This window comes from Argopecten irradians, chromosome 2 (genome assembly GCF_041381155.1).
Source record: "Argopecten irradians isolate NY chromosome 2, Ai_NY, whole genome shotgun sequence".
Classification (NCBI taxonomy): domain Eukaryota; kingdom Metazoa; phylum Mollusca; class Bivalvia; order Pectinida; family Pectinidae; genus Argopecten; species Argopecten irradians.
In genome coordinates, this window is record NC_091135.1 from 70,839,662 (window position 1) to 70,859,463 (window position 19,802).

At 43.9% G+C, this 19,802-nt stretch overlaps 1 protein-coding gene across 1 annotated transcript; it reads left to right on the forward strand.

Moving 5' to 3' along the window:
• Positions 1-510: 510 nt before the first annotated feature.
• LOC138316829 (uncharacterized) lies at positions 511-19,424 on the forward strand. The gene is made up of 8 exons (XM_069258483.1): positions 511-809; positions 2,536-2,706; positions 3,613-3,776; positions 12,958-13,013; positions 13,242-13,294; positions 16,535-16,615; positions 18,486-18,599; positions 19,110-19,424. Exons 1-8 carry the CDS (start codon positions 583-585, stop codon positions 19,249-19,251), a joined length of 1,008 nt encoding a protein of 335 aa, XP_069114584.1. The 5' UTR covers positions 511-582; the 3' UTR covers positions 19,252-19,424.
• Positions 19,425-19,802: the final 378 nt, after the last annotated feature.

Consider the following 19,802-nt stretch of genomic DNA (forward strand, 5'->3'; position numbering starts at 1 on the left):
CAAATCTTTAATATATTGAATCGTGTACATGTGTATTTGACTCCTGAAACTCATGGGTGGATGACCTGTGATCGCTATTTGCGGATGGACTTTTTGGTCTGTATGATGTATCCCATGAGTTGAAGGAGTAACTTTCACATACACAATTTTCAATTTAAAAAAAATACCCACAAATATCGAATTATACATCATCAAATATACAAACTTTGATTTATATTTAAATCATCTTATATAAGTCGTTCAGATACTATAAATTGATACTTAAAAGAGTATATTTTGTAAATTACACGTATATAATATTAAATGCACTGTTTAGGCTTAGCCTGTTGTTTGATTCCTTTTCATATTTTGTATGAAATAAAATTTGTTGAAATTGAAGTATCAGCGAAATGTCGGCGAAGAATCAGCGACATTTTGTTCACAGCAGCTTTGTATAAAAATAAAGAGATCGTACATGTATATGTACACGTGACGTTATATTTGTATTGTTTGCGTCACAATGTATTGACGTCATAGAATGCATGACGTGATTTCGCGAACATTTGCGTAGCGACTGTAACACAGAGAGGACATATTATAGAAATGTCTTCGTGCCATGTTACACGTTTAGCGAGGCCCGTACGGGCTTCCATACTGGAGCCGTTCCCCGTCACCACCTACCAACATTGCTACACGTCTAGCCCGGACGTTCTCCCCGTCATCAAGTATCATCAGATGCCATCTTTGGTCCACGCAGGACTCGATGGTAAGCGCCGTGGTTGTGATCCCACAGTCGAACCAACCTACAATAACACGGATGGGTCTGAAAAGTAAGTATCGTCATTTACCCTTATTTACAAAGACTATTCAGTAGTTGGATTGACCTTCTAACTATGCAGTAGTTGGAGTTTCCGATAGCCCTCTCACTATTCCGCAGTTGGAGTTTCCGATAGCCCTCTCACTATACAGTAGTTGTGAGTTTCCGATGGTCCTCTCACTATGCAGTAGTTGGAGTATCCGACAGCCATCTCACTATGCAGTAGTTGGAGTATTCGCTAGCCATCTCACTATGCAGTGGTTGGAGTTTCCGATAGCCCTTTCACTATGCAGTAGTTGGAGTTTCCGATAGTCCTATCACTATGCGGAAGTTGGAGTTTCCGATAGCCCTCTCACTATGCAGTAGTTGTGAGTTTCCGATAGCCCTCTCACTATGCAGCAGTTGGAGTTTCCGATGGCCCCCTCACTATGCAGCAGTTGGAGTTACCTTCTAACTATGCAGCAGTTGGAGTTTCCGATGGCCCTCTCACTATTCCGAGTTGGAGTTTCCGATAGTCCTATCACTATGCGGAAGTTGGAGTTTCCGATGGTCCTCTCACTATGCAGTAGTTGGAGTTTCCGATAGCCATCTCACTATGCAATAGTTGGAGTATCCGATAGCCATCTCACTATGCAATAGTTGGAGTTTCCGATATCCCTTTCACTATGCAGTAGTTGGAGTTTCAGATGGCCCTCTCACTATGCAGCAGTTGGAGTTTCCGATAGCCCTCTCACTATGCAGAAGTTGGAGTATCCGATAGCCATCTCACTATGCAATAGTTGGAGTTTCCGATAGCCATCTCACTATGCAGAAGTTGGAGTATCCGATAGCCCTCTCACTATGCAATAGTTGGAGTTTCCGATAGCCCTCTCACTATGCAGCAGTTGGAGTTTCCGATGGTCCTCTCACTATGCAGTAGTTGGAGTTTCCGATAGCCCTCTCACTATGCAGTAGTTGGAGTTTCCGATAGTCCTATCACTATGCGGAAGTTGGAGTTTCCGATAGCCCTCTCACTATGCAGTAGTTGTGAGTTTCCGATAGCAATCTCACTATGCAGCAGTTGGAGTTTCCGATGGCCCCCTCACTATGCAGCAGTTGGAGTTACCTTCTAACTATGCAGCAGTTGGAGTTTCCGATGGCCCTCTCACTATGCAGTAGTTGGAGTTACCTTCTAACTATGCAGCAGTTGGAGTTTCCGATAGCCCTCTCACTATGCAGCAGTTGGAGTTTCCGATAGCAATCTCACTATGCAGTAGTTGGAGTTTCCGATAGCCCTCTCACTATGCAGCAGTTTGAGTTTCCGATATCCCTCTCACTATGCAGCAGTTGGAGTTTCTGAAAGCCCTCTCACTATGCAGCAGTTGGAGTTTCCGATAGCCCTCTCACTATGCAATAGTTGGAGTTTCCGATAGCCCTCTCACTATGCAATAGTTGGAGTTTCCGATAGCCCTCTCACTATGCAGCAGTTGGAGTTTCCGATGGTCCTCTCACTATGCAGTAGTTGGAGTTTCCGATGGTCCTCTCACTATGCAGCAGTTGGAGTTTCCGATAGCCCTCTCACTATGCAATAGTTGGAGTTTCCGATAGCCCTCTCACTATGCAGCAGTTGGAGTTTCCGATGGTCTTCTCACTATGCAGTAGTTGGAGTTTCCGATAGCAATCTCACTATGCAGCAGTTGGAGTTTCCGATGGCCCCCTCATTATGCAGCAGTTGGAGTTACCTTCTAACTATGCAACAGTTGGAGTTTCCGATGGCCCTCTCACTATGCAGTAGTTGGAGTTTCCGATAGCAATCTCACTATGCAGCAGTTGGAGTTTCCGATGGCCCCCTCACTATGCAGCAGTTGGAGTTTCCGATGGTCCTCTCACTATGCAGCAGTTGGAGTTTCCGATGGCCCTCTCACTATGCAGTAGTTGGAGTTTCCGATAGCCCTTCTAACTATGCAGCAGTTGGAGTTTCCGATAGCCCTCTCACTATGCAGCAGTTGGAGTTTCCGATAGCAATCTCACTATGCAGTAGTTGGAGTTTCCGATAGCCCTCTCACTATGCAGCAGTTGGAGTTTCCGATATCCCTCTCACTATGCAGCAGTTGGAGTTTTCTGAAAGCCCTCTCACTATGCAGCAGTTGGAGTTTCCGATAGCCCTCTCACTATGCAATAGTTGGAGTTTCCGATAGCCCTCTCACTATGCAGCAGTTGGAGTTTCCGATGGCCCTCTCACTATGCAGCAGTTGGAGTTTTAGCCCTCTAACTATGCAGCAGTTGGAGTTTCCGATAGCCCTCTCACTATGCAGCAGTTGGAGTTTCCGATAGCCCTCTCACTATGCAGTAGTTGGAGTTTCCGATAGCCCTCTCACTATGCAGCAGTTTGAGTTTCCGATAGCCCTCTCACTATGCAGCAGTTGGAGTTTCTGAAAGCCCTCTCACTATGCAGCAGTTGGAGTTTCTGATAGTCCTATCACTATGCAGTAGTTGGAGTTTCCGATAGTCCTATCACTATGCAGTAGTTGGAGTTCCCGATAGGCCTCTCACTATGCAATAGTTGTGAGTTTCCGATGGTCCTCTCACTATGCAGTAATTGGAGATTCCGATGGTCCTCTCACTATGCAGCAGTTGGAGTTTCCGATAGCCCTCTCACTATGCAGTAGTTGGAGTTTCCGATAGCCCTCTCACTATGCAGCAGTTGGAGTTTCCGATGGTCCTCTCACTATGCAGTAGTTGGAGTTTCCGATAGCAATCTCACTATGCAGCAGTTGGAGTTTCCGATGGCCCCCTCACTATGCAGCAGTTGGAGTTACCTTCTAACTATGCAACAGTTGGAGTTTCCGATGGCCCTCTCACTATGCAGTAGTTGGAGTTTCCGATAGCAATCTCACTATGCAGCAGTTGGAGTTTCCGATGGCCCCCTCACTATGCAGCAGTTGGAGTTACCTTCTAACTATGCAGCAGTTGGAGTTTCCGATGGCTCTCTCACTATGCAGTAGTTGGAGTTACCTTCTAACTATGCAGCAGTTGGAGTTTCCGATAGCCCTCTCACTATGCAGCAGTTGGAGTTTCCGATAGCAATCTCACTATGCAGTAGTTGGAGTTTCCGATAGCCCTCTCACTATGCAGCAGTTTAGTTTCCGATATCCCTCTCACTATGCAGCAGTTGGAGTTTCTGAAAGCCCTCTCACTATGCAGCAGTTGGAGTTTCCGATAGCCCTCTCACTATGCAATAGTTGGAGTTTCCGATAGCCCTCTCACTATGCAGCAGTTGGAGTTTCCGATGGTCCTCTCACTATGCAGCAGTTGGAGTTTCCGATAGCCCTCTCACTATGCAGCAGTTGGAGTTTCCGATAGCCCTCTCACTATGCAGTAGTTGGAGTTTCCGATAGCCCTCTCACTATGCAAGTTGAGTTTCCGATAGCCCTCTCACTATGCAGCAGTTGGAGTTTCTGAAAGCCCTCTCACTATGCAGCAGTTGGAGTTTCTGATAGTCCTATCACTATGCAGTAGTTGGAGTTTCCGATAGTCCTATCACTATGCAGTAGTTGGAGTTCCCGATAGGCCTCTCACTATGCAATAGTTGTGAGTTTCCGATGGTCCTCTCACTATGCAGTAATTGGAGATTCCGATGGTCCTCTCACTATGCAGTAGTTGGAGTTTCCGATAGCCTCTCACTATGCAGTAGTTGGAGTTTCCGATAGCCCTCTCACTATCAGATGAGTTTCCCCTCTCACTATGCAGCAGTTGGAGTTTCTGATAGCCCTCTCACTATGCAGCAGTTGGAGTTTCCGATAGTCCTCTCACTATGCAGTAGTTGGAGTTTCCCGATTGGCCTCTCACTATGCAGTAGTTGTGAGTTTCCGATGGTCCTCTCACTATGCAGTAGTTGGAGTTTCCGATGGTCCTCTTCACTATGCAGCATAGTTGGAGTTTCCGATAGCCCTCTCACTATGCAGTAGTTGTGAGTTTCCGATGGTCCTCTCACTATGCAGTGTTGGGTTTCCGATGCCTCACTATGCAGTAGTTGGAGTTTCCGATGGCCCTCTCACTATGCAGTTTGAGTTTCCGAGCCTCTCACTATGCAGATTGGAGTTCCGTGGTCCTCTCACTATGCAGTAGTTGGAGTTTCCGATAGCCTCGCCATAGTTTGAGTTTCGACTATGCTATGCAGTAGTTGTGAGTTTCCGATGGCCCTCTCACTATGCAGTAGTTGGAGTTTCCGAGCCCTCTTATGCGTTGGGTTTCCCTCTCTCACTATGCAGCAGTTGGAGTTTCCGATGGTCCTCTCACTATGCAATAGTTGGAGTTTCCGATAGCCCTCTCACTATGCAGTAGTTGGAGTTTCCGATGGTCCTCTCACTATGCAGTAGTTGGAGTTTCCGATAGCCCTCTCACTATGCAATAGTTGGAGTTTCCGATAGCCCTCTCACTATGCAGTAGTTGGAGTTTCCGATAGCCCTCTCACTATGCAGTAGTTGGAGTTTCCGATAGCCCTCTCACTATGCAGTAGTTGGAGTTTCCGATAGCCTCTCACTATGCAGCAGTTGGAGTTTCCGATAGCCCTCTCACTATGCAGTAGTTGGAGTTTCCGATAGCCCTCTCACTATGCAGCAGTTGGAGTTTCCGATAGCCCTCTCACTATGCAGTAGTTGGAGTTTCCGATAGCCCTCTCACTATGCAGTAGTTGGAGTTTCCGATAGTCCTCTCACTATGCAGTAGTTGGAGTTTCCGATAGCCTCTCACTATGCATAGTTGTGAGTTTCGATGCCCTCTCACTATGCAGTTGGAGTTTCCGATGGCCCTCTCACTATGCAGCAGTTGGAGTTTCCGATAGCCCTCTCACTATGCAGTAGTTGTGAGTTTCCGATAGTCCTCTCACTATGCAGTAGTTGGGAGTTTCCGATAGCCCTCTCACTATGCAGCAGTTGTGAGTTTCCGATGGCCCTCTCACTATGCAGCAGTTGAGTTTCCGAGTCCTCTCACTATGCAGTATGGAGTTCCGATAGCCCTCTCACTATGCAGCAGTTGGAGTTTCCGATAGCCCTCTCACTATGCAGTAGTTGTGAGTTTTCGATGGTCCTCTCACTATGCAGTAGTTGGGGTTTCCGATAGCCATATCACTATGCAGTAGTTATGAGTTTCCGATGGCCCTCTCACTATGCAGCAGTTGGAGTTTCCGATGGCCATCTCACTATGCAGTAGTTGGAGTTTCCGATGGCCCTCTCACTATGCAGCAGTTGGAGTTTCCGATGGTCCTCTCACTATGCAGTAGTTGGAGTTTCCGATAGCCCTCTCACTATGCAGTAGTTGGAGTTTCCGATGGTCCTCTCACTATGCAGTAGTTGGAGTTCCCGATAGGCCTCTCACTATGCAATAGTTGTGAGTTTCCGATGGTCCTCTCACTATGCAGTAGTTGGAGTTTCCGATGGCCCTCTCACTATGCAGTAGTTGGAGTTTTCCGATGGCCCTCTCACTATGCAGTAGTTGGAGTTTCCGATGGCCCCTCTCACTATGCAGCAGTTGGAGTTTCCGATAGCCCTCTCACTATGCAGTAGTTGTGAGTTTTCGATGGTCCTCTCACTATGCAGTAGTTGGGTTTCCGATAGCCATATCACTATGCAGTAGTTATGAGTTTCCGATGGCCCTCTCACTATGCAGCAGTTGGAGTTTCCGATGGTCCTCTCACTATGCAGTAGTTGGAGTTTCCGATGGCCCTCTCACTATGCAGCAGTTGGAGTTTCCCGATGGCCCTCTCACTATGCAGTAGTTGGGGTTTCGATAGGCATCTCACTATGCGTAGTTGGAGTTTCCGATGGTCCTCTCACTATGCAGTAGTTTAATGAGTTTCCGATGGCCCTCGGTTAATCTAGTGTTACGTCTGCAGACGGTTCACTATGCAGATCGTTTTTCCGATCGTTATCTTAGTTACGTCTGAGTTGACGGAGAGCCTTAGATACATCGGTGAGAGCGAAACTCGGTAATCTTAGTTTACGTCTGTGACGGTTAACTCGGAGAGCCTTTAGATACATTCGGTGAGAGAGCGAACTCGGTAATCTTAGTTACGTCTGTGATGGTTAACTCGGAGAGCCTTAGATACTATCGGTGAGGTCGAACTCGGTAATCTTAGTTACTTTTGTGACGGTTAACTCGGAGAGCCTGAGATAGTCGGTGAGGGCAAACTCGGTAATCTTAGTTACGTCTGTGACGGTTAACTCGGAGAGCCTAAGATACATCGGTGAGGGCGAACTCGGTAATCTTAGTTACGTCTGTGACGGTTAACTCGGAGAGCCTAAGATACATCGGTGAGGGCGAACTCGGTAATCTTAGTTACGTCTGTGATGGTTAACTCAGAGAGCATTAGATACATCGGTGAGGGCGAACTCGGTAATCTTAGTTACGTCTGTGATGGTTAACTCGGAGAGCCTTAGATACACCGGTGAGAGCGAACTCGGTAATCTTAGTTACTTTTGTGACGGTTAACTCGGAGAGCCTTAGATACATCGGTGAGGGCGAACTCGGTAATCTTAGTTACGTCTGTGACGGTTAACTCGGAGAGCCTTAGATACGTCGGTGAGGGCGAACTCGGTAATCTTAGTTACGTCTGTGACGGTTAACTCGGAGAGCCTTAGATACGTCGGTGAGGGCGAACTCGGTAATCTTAGTTATGTCTGTGACGGTTAACTCGGAGAGCCTTAGATACATCGGTGAGGGCGAACTCGGTAATCTTAGTTACGTCTGTGACGGGTTAACTCGGAGAGCCTTAGATACATCGGTGAGGGCGAACTCGGTAATCTTAGTTACGTCTGTGAGGATTAACTCGGAGAGCCTTAGATACGTCGGTGAGGGCGCACTCGGTTATCTTAGTTACGTCTGTGACGGTTAACTCGGAGAGCCTGAGATACGTCGGTGAGGGCGAACTCGGTAATCTTAGTTATGGTGGTGACTGTTAACTCGGAGAGCCTTAGATACATCGGTGAGGGCGAACTCGGTAATCTTAGTTACGTCTGTGACGGTTAACTCGGAGAGCCTTAGATACATCGGTGAGGGCGAACTCGGTAATCTTAGTTACGTCTGTGACGGTTAACTCAGAGAGCCTTAGATACGTCGGTGAGGGCGCACTCGGTTATCTTAGTTACGTCTGTGACGGTTAGATCGGAGAGCCTAAGATACGTCGGTGAGGGCGAACTCGGTAATCTTAGTTATGGTGGTGACTGTTAACTCGGAGAGCCTAAGATACACCGGTGAGAGCGAACTCGGTAATCTTAGTTACGTCTGTGATGGTTAACTCAGAGAGCCTTAGATACATCGGTGAGGCGAACTCGGTAATCTTAGTTACGTCTGTGACGGTTAACTCGGAGAGCCTTAGATACACGGTGAGAGCGAACTCGGTAATCTTAGTTACGTCTGTGACGGTTAACTCGGAGAGCCTGAGATACGTCGGTGAGGGCGAACTCGGTAATCTTAGTTACGTCTGTGACGGTTAACTCGGAGAGCCTTAGATACATCGGTGAGGGCGAACTCGGTAATCTTAGTTACGTCTGTGACGGTTAACTCGGAGAGCCTTAGATACGTCGGTGAGGGCGAACTCGGTAATCTTAGTTACGTCTGTGATGTTAACTCGGAGAGCCTTAGATATATCGGTGAGAGCGAACTCGGTAATCTTAGTTACGTCTGTGACGGTTAACTCGGAGAGCCTTAGATACATCGGTGAGGGCGAACTCGGTAATCTTAGTTACGTCTGTGACGGTTAACTCGGAGAGCCTAAGATACGTCGGTGAGGGCGAACTCGGTAATCTTAGTTACGTCTGTGACGGTTAACTCGGAGAGCCTTAGATACATCGGTGAGGGCGAACTCGGTAATCTTAGTTACGTCTGTGACGGTTAACTCAGAGAGCCTTAGATACGTCGGTGAGGGCGAACTCGGTTATCTTAGTTACGTCTGTGACGGTTAACTCGGAGAGCCTGAGATACGTCGGTGAGGGCGAACTCGGTAATCTTAGTTATGGTGGTGACTGTTAACTCGGAGAGCCTAAGATACATCGGTGAGGGCGAACTCGGTAATCTTAGTTACGTCTGTGATGGTTAACTCGGAGAGCCTTAGATACATCGGTGAGAGCGAACTCGGTAATCTTAGTTACGTCTGTGACGGTTAACTCGGAGAGCCTTAGATACATCGGTGAGGGCGAACTCGGTAATCTTAGTTACGTCTGTGACGGTTAACTCGGAGAGCCTTAGATACATCGGTGAGGGCGAACTCGGTAATCTTAGTTACGTCTGTGACGGTTAACTCGGAGAGCCTTAGATACGTCGGTGAGGGCGAACTCGGTAATCTTAGTTACGTCTGTGACTGTTAACTCGGAGAGCCTTAGATACATCGGTGAGGGCGAACTCGGTAATCTTAGTTACCTCTGTGACGGTTAACTCGGAGAGCCTAGATACGTCGGTGAGGGCGAACTCGGTAATCTTAGTTACGTCTGTGACGGTTAACTCGGAGAGCCTGAGATACATCGGTGAGGGCGAACTCGGTAATCTTAGTTACGTCTGTGACGGTTAACTCGGAGAGCCTAAGATACGTCGGTGAGGGCGAACTCGGTAATCTTAGTTACGTCTGTGACGGTTAACTCGGAGAGCCTTAGATACGTCGGTGAGGGCGAACTCGGTAATCTTAGTTACGTCTGTGACGGTTAACTCGGAGAGCCTGAGATACGTCGGTGAGGGCGAACTCGGTAATCTTAGTTATGGTGGTGAATGTTAACTCGGAGAGCCTAAGATACGCCGGTGAGAGCGAACTCGGTAATCTTAGTTACTTTTGTGACGGTTAACTCGGAGAGCCTTAAGATACGACATCGGTGAGGGCGAACTCGGTAATCTTAGTTACGTCTGTGACGGTTAACTCGGAGAGCCTGAGATAGTCGGTGAGGGCGAACTCGGTAATCTTAGTTACGTCTGTGAAGGTTAACTCGGAGAGCCTTAGATACGTCGGTGAGGGCGAACTCGGTAATCTTAGTTACGTCTGTGACGGTTAACTCGGAGAGCCTTAGATAGTCGGTGAGGGCGAACTCGGTAATCTTAGTTACGTCTGTGACGGTTAACTCGGAGAGCCTGAGATACACGTCGGTGAGGGCGAACTCGGTAATCTTAGTTACGTCTGTGACGGTTAACTCGGAGAGCCTTAGATACATCGGTGAGGGCGAACTCGGTAAACTTTAGTTACGTCTGTGGTTACGTTAACTCGGAGAGCCTAAGATAAGTCGGTGAGGGCGAACTCGGTAATCTTAGTTACGTCTGTGACGGTTAACTCAGGAGAGCCTTAGATACATCGGTGAGGGCGAACTCGGTAATCTTAGTTACGTCTGGGACGGTTAACTCGGAGAGCCTGAGATAGTCGGTGAGGGCGAACTCGGTAATCTTAGTTACGTCTGTGAAGATTAACTCAGAGAGCCTTAGATACGTCGGTGAGGGCGAACTCGGTTATCTTAGTTACGTCTGGGACGGTTAACTCGGAGAGCCTGAGATAGTCGGTGAGGGCGAACTCGGTAATCTTAGTTACGTCTGTGAAGATTAACTCAGAGAGCCTTAGATACGTCGGTGAGGCGAACTCGGTAATCTTAGTTACGTCTGTGACGATTAACTCGGAGAGCCTTAGATACATCGGTGAGGGCGAACTCGGTAATCTTAGTTACGTCTGTGACGGTTAACTCGGAGAGCCTTAGATACATCGGTGAGGGCGAACTCGGTAATCTTAGTTACGTCTGTGACGGTTAACACGGAGAGCCTTAGATACATCGGTGAGGGCGAACTCGGTAATCTTAGTTACGTCTGTGACGGTTAACTCGGAGAGCCTAGATACATCGGTGAGGGCGAACTCGGTAATCTTAGTTACGTCTGTGACGGTTAACTCGGAGAGCCTAAGATACGTCGGTGAGGGCGAACTCGGTAATCTTAGTTACGTCTGTGACGGTTAACTCGGAGAGCCTTAGATACATCGGTGAGGGCGAACTCGGTAATCTTAGTTACGTCTGTTATAGTTAACTCGGAGAGCCTTAGCCTTAGATACATCGTTGAGGGCGAACTCGGTAATCTTAGTTACGTCTGTGATGGTTAACTCGGAGAGCCTTAGATACATCGGTGAGGTCGAACTCGGTAATCTTAGTTACGTCTGTGACGGTTAACTCGGAGAGCCTGAGATAGTCGGTGAGGGCGAACTCGGTAATCTTAGTTACGTCTGTGACGATTAACTCAGAGAGCCTTAGATACATCGGTGAGGGCGAACTCGGTAATCTTAGTTACGTCTGTGACGGTTAACTCGGAGAGCCTTAGATACATCGGTGAGGGCGAACTCGGTAATCTTAGTTACGTCTGTGACGATTAACTCAGAGAGCCTTAGATACGTCGGTGAGGGCGCACTCGGTTATCTTAGTTACGTCTGTGACGGTTAACTCGGAGAGCCTGAGATACGTCGGTGAGGGCGAACTCGGTAATCTTAGTTATGGTGGTGACTGTTAACTCGGAGAGCCTAAGATACATCGGTGAGGGCGAACTTGGTAATCTTAGTTACTTTTGTGACGGTTAACTCGGAAACCCTTAGATACATCGGTGAGGGCGAACTCGGTAATCTTAGTTACGTCTGTGACGGTTAACTCGGAGAGCCTTAGATACGTCGGTGAGGGCGAACTCGGTTATCTTAGTTACGTCTGTGACGGTTAACTCGGAGAGCCTAAGATACGTCGGTGAGGGCGAACTCGGTAATCTTAGTTATGTCTGTGACTGTTAACTCGGAGAGCCTAAGATACATCGGTGAGGGCGAACTCGGTAATCTTAGTTACGTCTGTGATGGGTTACTCGGGAGTTAACTCGGAGAGCCTTAGTTACGTCATACATCGAGGGAGTCGAACTCGGTAATCTTAGTTACGTCTGTGACGGTTAACTCGGAGAGCCTGAGATAGTCGGTGAGGGCGAACTCGGTAATCTTAGTTACGTCTGTGACGGTTAACTCGGAGAGCCTTAGATACATCGGTGAGGGCGAACTCGGTAATCTTAGTTACGTCTGTGACGGTTAACTCGGAGAGCCTTAGATACATCGGTGAGGGCGAACTCGGTAATCTTAGTTACGTCTGTGACGGTTAACTCGGAGAGCCTTAGATACATCGGTGAGGGCGAACTCGGTAATCTTAGTTACGTCTGTGACGGTTAACTCGGAGAGCCTAAGATACGTCGGTGAGGGCGAACTCGGTAATCTTAGTTACGTCTGTGACGGTTAACTCGGAGAGCCTTAGATACGTCGGTGAGGGCGAACTCGGTAATCTTAGTTACGTCTGTGACGGTTAACTCGGAGAGACATGGTTCCAGGGCGACGGTTAATGTTTCCGAAAAAATGTATTCCTCGGAATGCGACCCTCGCCTAATATCCATCGTGAGGGGCGAGACGTGAGAGGCGAACTGACGTCGGTAGAACTCTGGAGACCTGATACCTATGAAAACGACCATTTCCTTAGTTACATAAAAGGATTGTTGGCTAAGAACATAAGAACATGATATGTGCTGAAGTAATAACGATCTCCAACATAAAACTAACACTGCCGTGTACACGTCTGATTCTACGCTATTGAACGCACGTGATCTAACGTGGCAAAACCGTTACAAACACAAGTCACGCGTGTAAACCTGATATATCATTGGGTAAGACAATAAGACACCTTAGATATTAATAATCCAACAGGTAATACAATAGAACACCTAAGATAAATGCAAAGATACGTCAATCACATTGGTAGCTTGTCTCTAGAGTATGTATATCGTATAACATGTACATGTACGTACATGTATGTATGTAGCCGTTACTATATCGAAAACATAATTAAATCTCGTCTGCAAACAATACCATTCTTTGACGATTTTTATATGAAAATAACGTTTTACATCTACTAGAATTTGATTCGTTAAAAATCTGAAATCCACAATTACGGAAGGTGCCGGAAGTGTACGAACGTGCCGTGACCCTCCACACAGATGACGTAGTTCAACAAAGCAGATGACTGTCATGGTCCCTGTATAGATCTACACCATACACGTACAGACTGTACGCATGGTCCGAATGCAAGTTTGATTATATCTTACTGTAATTTCCATCGCCTAATAGCGGCAAAGATAATGGTGTCTTTCCGTTTGATCAGGGCATATAGAGGACTCAGCAAATGAATATAACGAGAAACTGAAAGCTGGCTGTTGCGTAAACGGTTATAAAAGTTTGACAAATCTTAATATCAGGGGTCCACCACCCAAAGGTTTGTTTTATGATCCCCCTAATCAAATTTCAAACAACAGATAAACTGATAGACGTTTGGCTACGATTCAGACCTTTGGGAGTATTACACTGGGAATGATATGAGTTTAATTTGATCAGTCCGACCATTCGATATTGCGGACGTGTTGGGATATACTTAAGATGTGACCGGAGACGGATTCCGGAGTTTTGCTTGGAGTTGAGATGAACTACTCTTATAACTACTGGTAATATGATCTTCCGAACGAAATGGGTTTGATGTGGTTTAAGTTTTCTCTGATCCTGACATCAGAAATGGACATTATGATAGCTGACTAAACATGCTAATAACATCGGACTGATACTCTGACAAACTTATGTTTATTGTAGTCAGAGTTTCCTCCCACACTGGCACCGGTCTTGGATATTCTGACAGGTTTTCGGTCTGGGCTAACAACAGACATGTCCATGTAACAGAATGCAAAAGCCTGGTGTCAGACCTAGCGAAACCGTCAGGAAGTTTAGATCTTCAGTTATTCTTTAAAGTTGTATAGTTTATGACTTGTTCTCTTTTTGTCATAGGAACAAAAATTTAAAAATGTTTCTCCGCCTCTCTAAGTTTTAAACTATCTATATTCACAAAATGAGTCGAATCGCAGGTACACATGAATATAACTGTCTTTACCGTGTATATTATAACCTAATATATATATATTACCTTGTGTTGGAGAAACTATGCATTTGTTTGTGATTCTCTATCGTAGTAGAAAATATCGTGGAATGTGGATCCGTAATACAGGTACGGTATGTTACTTGAAAAATGTATAGATTATTATAATTTTACTCAGATTATCTTCTTACATGTATATCCGAACTGTACGACACATTTCTTAGGCCTGTTACTGTAACGACTATTTTCCCGTTCCTGTACTGTAACGACGTATTTCCCGTTCCCGTACCGTAACGACGTATTTCCTGTTCCCGTACCGTAACGACGTATTTCCTGTTCCCGTACCGTAATGACGTATTTCCTGTTCCCGTACTGTAACGACGTATTTCCCGTTCCCGTATTGTAACGACGTATTTCCTGTTCCCGTACTGTAACGACGTATTTCCCGTTTACGTATTGTAACGACGTATTTCCTGTTTCCGTACTGTAACGACGCATTTCCTGTTCCCGTACTGTAACGACGTATTTCCCGTTCCCGTATTGTAACGACGTATTTCCTGTTCCCGTACCGTAACGACGTATTTCCCGTTCCGTATTGTAACGACGTATTTCCTGTTCCCGTACTGTAACGACGTATTTCCCGTTCCCGTATTGTAACGACGTATTTCCTGTTTACGTATTGTAACGACGTATTTCCTGTTTCCGTACTGTAACGACGCATTTCCTGTTCCCGTACTGTAACGACGTATTTCCCGTTCCCGTACCGTAACGACGTATTTCCTGTTCCCGTACCGTAACGACGTATTTCCTGTTCCCGTACCGTAACGACGTATTTCCTGTTCCCGTACTGTAACGACGTATTTCCCTTTCCCGTATTGTAACGACGTATTTCCTGTTCCCGTACTGTAACGACGTATTTCCCGTTCCCGTATTGTAACGACGTATTTCCTGTTTACGTATTGTAACGACGTATTTCCTGTTTCCGTACTGTAATGACGCATTTCCTGTTCCCGTACTGTAACGACGTATTTCCCGTTCCCGTATTGTAACGACGTATTTCCTGTAACCGTACTGTAACGACGTGTTTCCTGTTCTCGTACTGTAACGACGCATTTCCTGTTTCCGTACTGTAACGGCGTATTTCCTGACGCTGTAACGACGTATTTCCTGTTCCCGTTCTCTAACGACGTATTTCCTGTTCCCGTTATGTAACGGCGTATTTCCTGTTCCCGTAATGTAACGACGTATTTCCTCTTACTGTCACGACGTTTGTCATATTTTCGTAGTGTTATGACGTATTTCCTGTTACCGTACTATAGAGTTACGTATATCTGCTCTTGTGATTACAAACGTTGTTTTGTTGGAAACACAGGAGTGTAAATTACGTCGTAACCGACCTGTCTATAATCACCGATAAAATATAAAATATTAAGAGTGATGCTCTTTCGACGCGCGTAGCGCGTCGAATATCGAAGCTCTGTTTCGGTAACATGTACGTAAGCAAAAAGTAGATATTGAGATCAATGACCTGCATACATGGATAGTGAAAAATTCTTCGTACTTTCGGTTTAACTTGTTCCGGTAATGCGTTGCTCCGGTACTGATCTCCACAGTAAAATATATTTAACTAATGTAAATGCATAACAGGAGTAATTATACATTTAAAATTATTTTTTAAATAATAATAAATTAAAAGCCATGAAATGCAGTCCACCAAGCGAAGATGAGCACAAGGAATCATAACGTCAAATCACGTCAACAAATATCGCGAAATCGTAGGATTCGCATACGCGGCACTTCAGGCCTTGAATGAACCTCGGAATTAAACGATGAAAGTGAACAATTTTATCATCTCAACGGAAACAACATGCAGAAAACCATTCAGGAAAAAGACAAAGGAGTAACTATAGACTCGGAATTAACTTTTGATGAACACATATCAGGAAAAGTTAAGAAAGCAAATTCTATGTTCGCACTTATCAGAAGAACTTTCCAGTTTATGGATAAAGAGTTATTTATTCCCCTATACAAATGTTTAGCAAGATCCCAGCTCGATTATGCCAGTCCTGTGTGGGCACCACATCTAAAAAATAGAGGGTGTTCAAAGAAGAGCAACTAGATGTCTCCCAGAAATGAAAAACATGACCTACCAAGACAGGTTGAAGAAACTAACGCTAGCCTTCAGGAGAATCAGGGGAGATATGATCGAACTATATAAGATAACAAGTCATTTCTACGATAAAGAATGTTTCAATGCCATATTACTTTGGAAAGATGCATCAGACCGCAATAGTACTAGAGGACATACGAAAAAACATATTTCCAAAACGATCAACAACATTAGTCAGAAAGAACTATTTCGCTATAAGAACTGTAAATATTTGGAATGAACTGCCAGAACATGTAGTATCAGCAATTAATGTAAATTCGTTTAAGAATAAGTTGGATAATCACTGGAAGAATCAGGAACTTTTTTTTCAATTACGAAGCAACAATATCATAATACCACAATTTTGTATGATGTGTACAGATTATAAATGCATTTATGACTTATGTAATATGTATCTATACGAATCTGGTATAGAGGACTAATGATTGTCCGGAACCAGAATAAATCTTATCTTATGGACCGTGACAGAGAAATCCGAATCTTTGAGTTTATGCTTGACAATTATTTTATCATATACTTCTATAGTTTAAAGTAGGTCCTTTTATTTCTAAATTATGTCTTCTAGCTACATAAAATAGAAAATAAAATAAACAAGTAGAGCTTCGCTCTTCCCATGCCGCGCATGATTCATATTCGTATTTGTTACAGGAAATCCCGAACGGGCGGCTACCGAGAGGAATCCGCGCGGATCCGTAGCATGGTCCAGGATAATATGCTCGCAAATGTATAGTAAGTACACTTATTACCCCAGAGGTAAATATCACTAACGTTAAAACGACAGTGATAGTAATCCCTGGAGGATCGATGATGATTATGGTTTCAACGGGTAATAGATTATCATAGAAACACAAACCAAATGACTCAGATTTCTATCAAAGTTTGAATAAATTTAAAGCAGTCATTTAAAAACTATACCTGCTACTTTATACTAAATTCATGTTACATGACTTGTTTGATACCAGAGATTCTTTATACAATCTAGATCTCTGTTGCTTCTTTATCTCTGGACACAGAAATCCTACTGTGTATAAAACCCACTCACTGGCTGGCTGCTACAATTGTTCATTTCACATGCTCAGTTTTATCTTTTTATCAAATTATTTAATTAGAATGCTCTCTAATCCTTGTATCTATAATATTCGACAATGTTTTTTCTTTCAACTGATATCGCGGTTAATGACGTCATTTATTGTCGGTGTAAATACTATATCAAGCGATTCTTAATCACCTCAGAAAATAAATACAATTGTCAGAGATCGTGTGTCTATATATGTCTAAACCGGACCTAAACTGTATCTGTTATACATGTACTTGTGTGTGTTTTACTCTTATATAATCAAATCGCCAATAAATTAAAATGATGTTGGTGTCGACAATCTAAAATCTGAAATTTACAAAAGTGCATACTGATAACAGTTAATGACGTATCTATTGGTAAAGTCGGACATGACGAACCTGTTGGCGGTGATCCTAACTCGCCACTTCATGTGTATCGATTTGGAGATAACCGATATAATCAGTATATCGATCAGTGGTGCTGTTACAATAAGAACATTTTGAATAGGTATTTTTGTCATTGTACAGTAGTGTCGTATCGCCATTCTACAGCGTAAGATATTATGTGTAGTCATGATACATTTGTATGAACCCTGAGCAATTTTACCATAATATATATCGGCCTTTGCAACCATCTCCATTTCACCAACTTTTCAAACTGTTCGGGTCACGATCGCGAGCTTTGTTTTTGGTGAGTGTTCATTGGTACAGACCATCTATCTGACGTAAATCAATACAAAATACATCTATTTCAAGTTTGTAAGGTTACGCTCACAGAAACTTCTCTGTATCAATCTACTACTCATCTCTGTACAAATCTACGTTAATTACATCATTATATTTTAGTCTTTCAGTGATTTATTTTATTAAATATTATATACAATTTTTATAAGATAACAATGCTAAAGTAGTCACTGTGCCCCCTTGGCTTTGTTCTATTTACTTTGTTAATCACACGTGTGACGATATTTGTCGGTCCTCTTAGGATAATACGATCGCCCAGATCAATGGAATGATGATTCCATTACACAAATATAGCGATCATAGCTACAGTACTTATGTCATTTTTGTCTGAGTGGGGTGCAGGTCCACAGTGTACTCTAGGTTTGTAGTAAAGGAAGCACTCCATTTTATAGACCGACACAGTAGCTAGCATTTCAGTAGATGAATTTGTTGTAAAACAATTCCGGAAAGTGTCATGTTTCCAGACAGGTGAGTTTATCTGCCTTTTCGGTTATCATACATAAGTAAATAAGCACAAACTAAACCGTATTTTATCATTCTACACCATCTGGCCGCGATTTACACTAGAGTTAAGCTAGTGTATCTGCGGTAGTAACAAAGTGACCTTATATTTGGAGTTTTTGTAGGACTATGAAGGACCATAGACAATGAGTATAGATAAAAAGGAAATGCCATCCAAAAGTAAACAAACGATATTTCACGAAATTGACAATACACGTTTGTCTATTAGGAGAATTTAAGAAGATCAGACGAGTACAATTAATATAATATCTCATGATCATGTGGTCTATAATTTCAGTGTTCGCCAGACGCCAGGCTATGCAGGGTTCGTACCCAGAGCTCCACCGGAGGGACAGATGGAGCGGAAGTCGGAAGGGGCACACATGGTCAGCACAATGAAGGCTACATACAGGTATTCCTACATATAATTATATATATATAACCCCTCCCGTTACGTACAGGTATTCCTACATATAATTATATATATGTAACCCCTCCCGTTACGTACAGGTATTCCTATATATAATTATATATATATAACCCCAGCCCCCCGTTATGTACAGATATTAATAATGCATACAAATATAACTGGGTACATACATCATTAGACAAGACCAATATGTTACCCCGAGTGTTACGTACAGGTACTCTATGAGCAAACTGTGTTAGGCGATATTTTAACTTTGTTATCCCGAAGGACTTCATACAATGTACGACCATATTTAAACTGTGTTATCCCAAAAGAATACATACGACCAAATTTAGACTTCGTTATCCTGAACTCTGCCTATCTGGCCCCAGATACACGAATACCATTCATAACAAATATCGCAATGTAACGAAGGCGTCCTTATGGGAACGTCATATGAGCACATTATCTAAAACACTATATTGAATGAACGGCTTTTTATTTTATTTTCAGAGAACTTCCAGCAGCTACATACCAGAAACAGCTGAACGCTAGAAAGGGACCTTTCTCCAAAACAGTGACCTTGACCTACCCATTTAACCCCTACAACAAGGTCGTGCAACGGTGCGTTCTGACGGAAAGTCACCTAAAGTGAATTTATTGAAACACTGAGAATAAACAGAAGATTCAAATGCAATATCGGTTATAATTATGGAAGATAATATATATATTATTCTAAAATGGTTCAAATTCATTGGAAAAAATCATGTAATCGTGTCAAAAATTTAATGTTAATATGTTTGTAAACATCATGAAAAATAATAAATACATTGACCATTTACAAAATATGTATGTTTTGAATCGAAGCCACTACACAGATTCTAGGTTTTAAGAGGTTGATCGTGCAGTCCTTGTATTCTACGACACTCATTTAAACAAACATTTTTTCCTAAAAAACGTCAATGATGTTGCACATATGTTTTAAAACAACGTTTACTTCAAAAGTAGGTCAATGGAAAGGATTATGCACACGTGATGGAATTTGAGCATCACTTCTACTTAGTTGACACGCCTTGGTAACAATAGTATTGTCAACGTCACAATGCTTTTACAACTTCCGGTGAAATTTGAATGCAACGCGTCGCCAAAAGATGCAATCTAGAAGCTTTGCCAAGTTTACTTGTCAGAAAGGTTCGAGTCGGGCGG

Bases quoted from the DNA above. Each gene is read 5' to 3' on its own strand.
- LOC138316829 (XM_069258483.1), top strand. From the start codon at position 583: ATGTCTTCGTGCCATGTTACACGTTTAGCGAGGCCCGTACGGGCTTCC. The intron at 810-2,535 runs GTAAGTATCGTC...ACTATGCAACAG, and splicing joins AACACGGATGGGTCTGAAAA to TTGGAGTTTCCGATGGCCCT. The intron at 18,600-19,109 runs GTATTCCTACAT...TTTTATTTTCAG, and splicing joins ACAATGAAGGCTACATACAG to AGAACTTCCAGCAGCTACAT.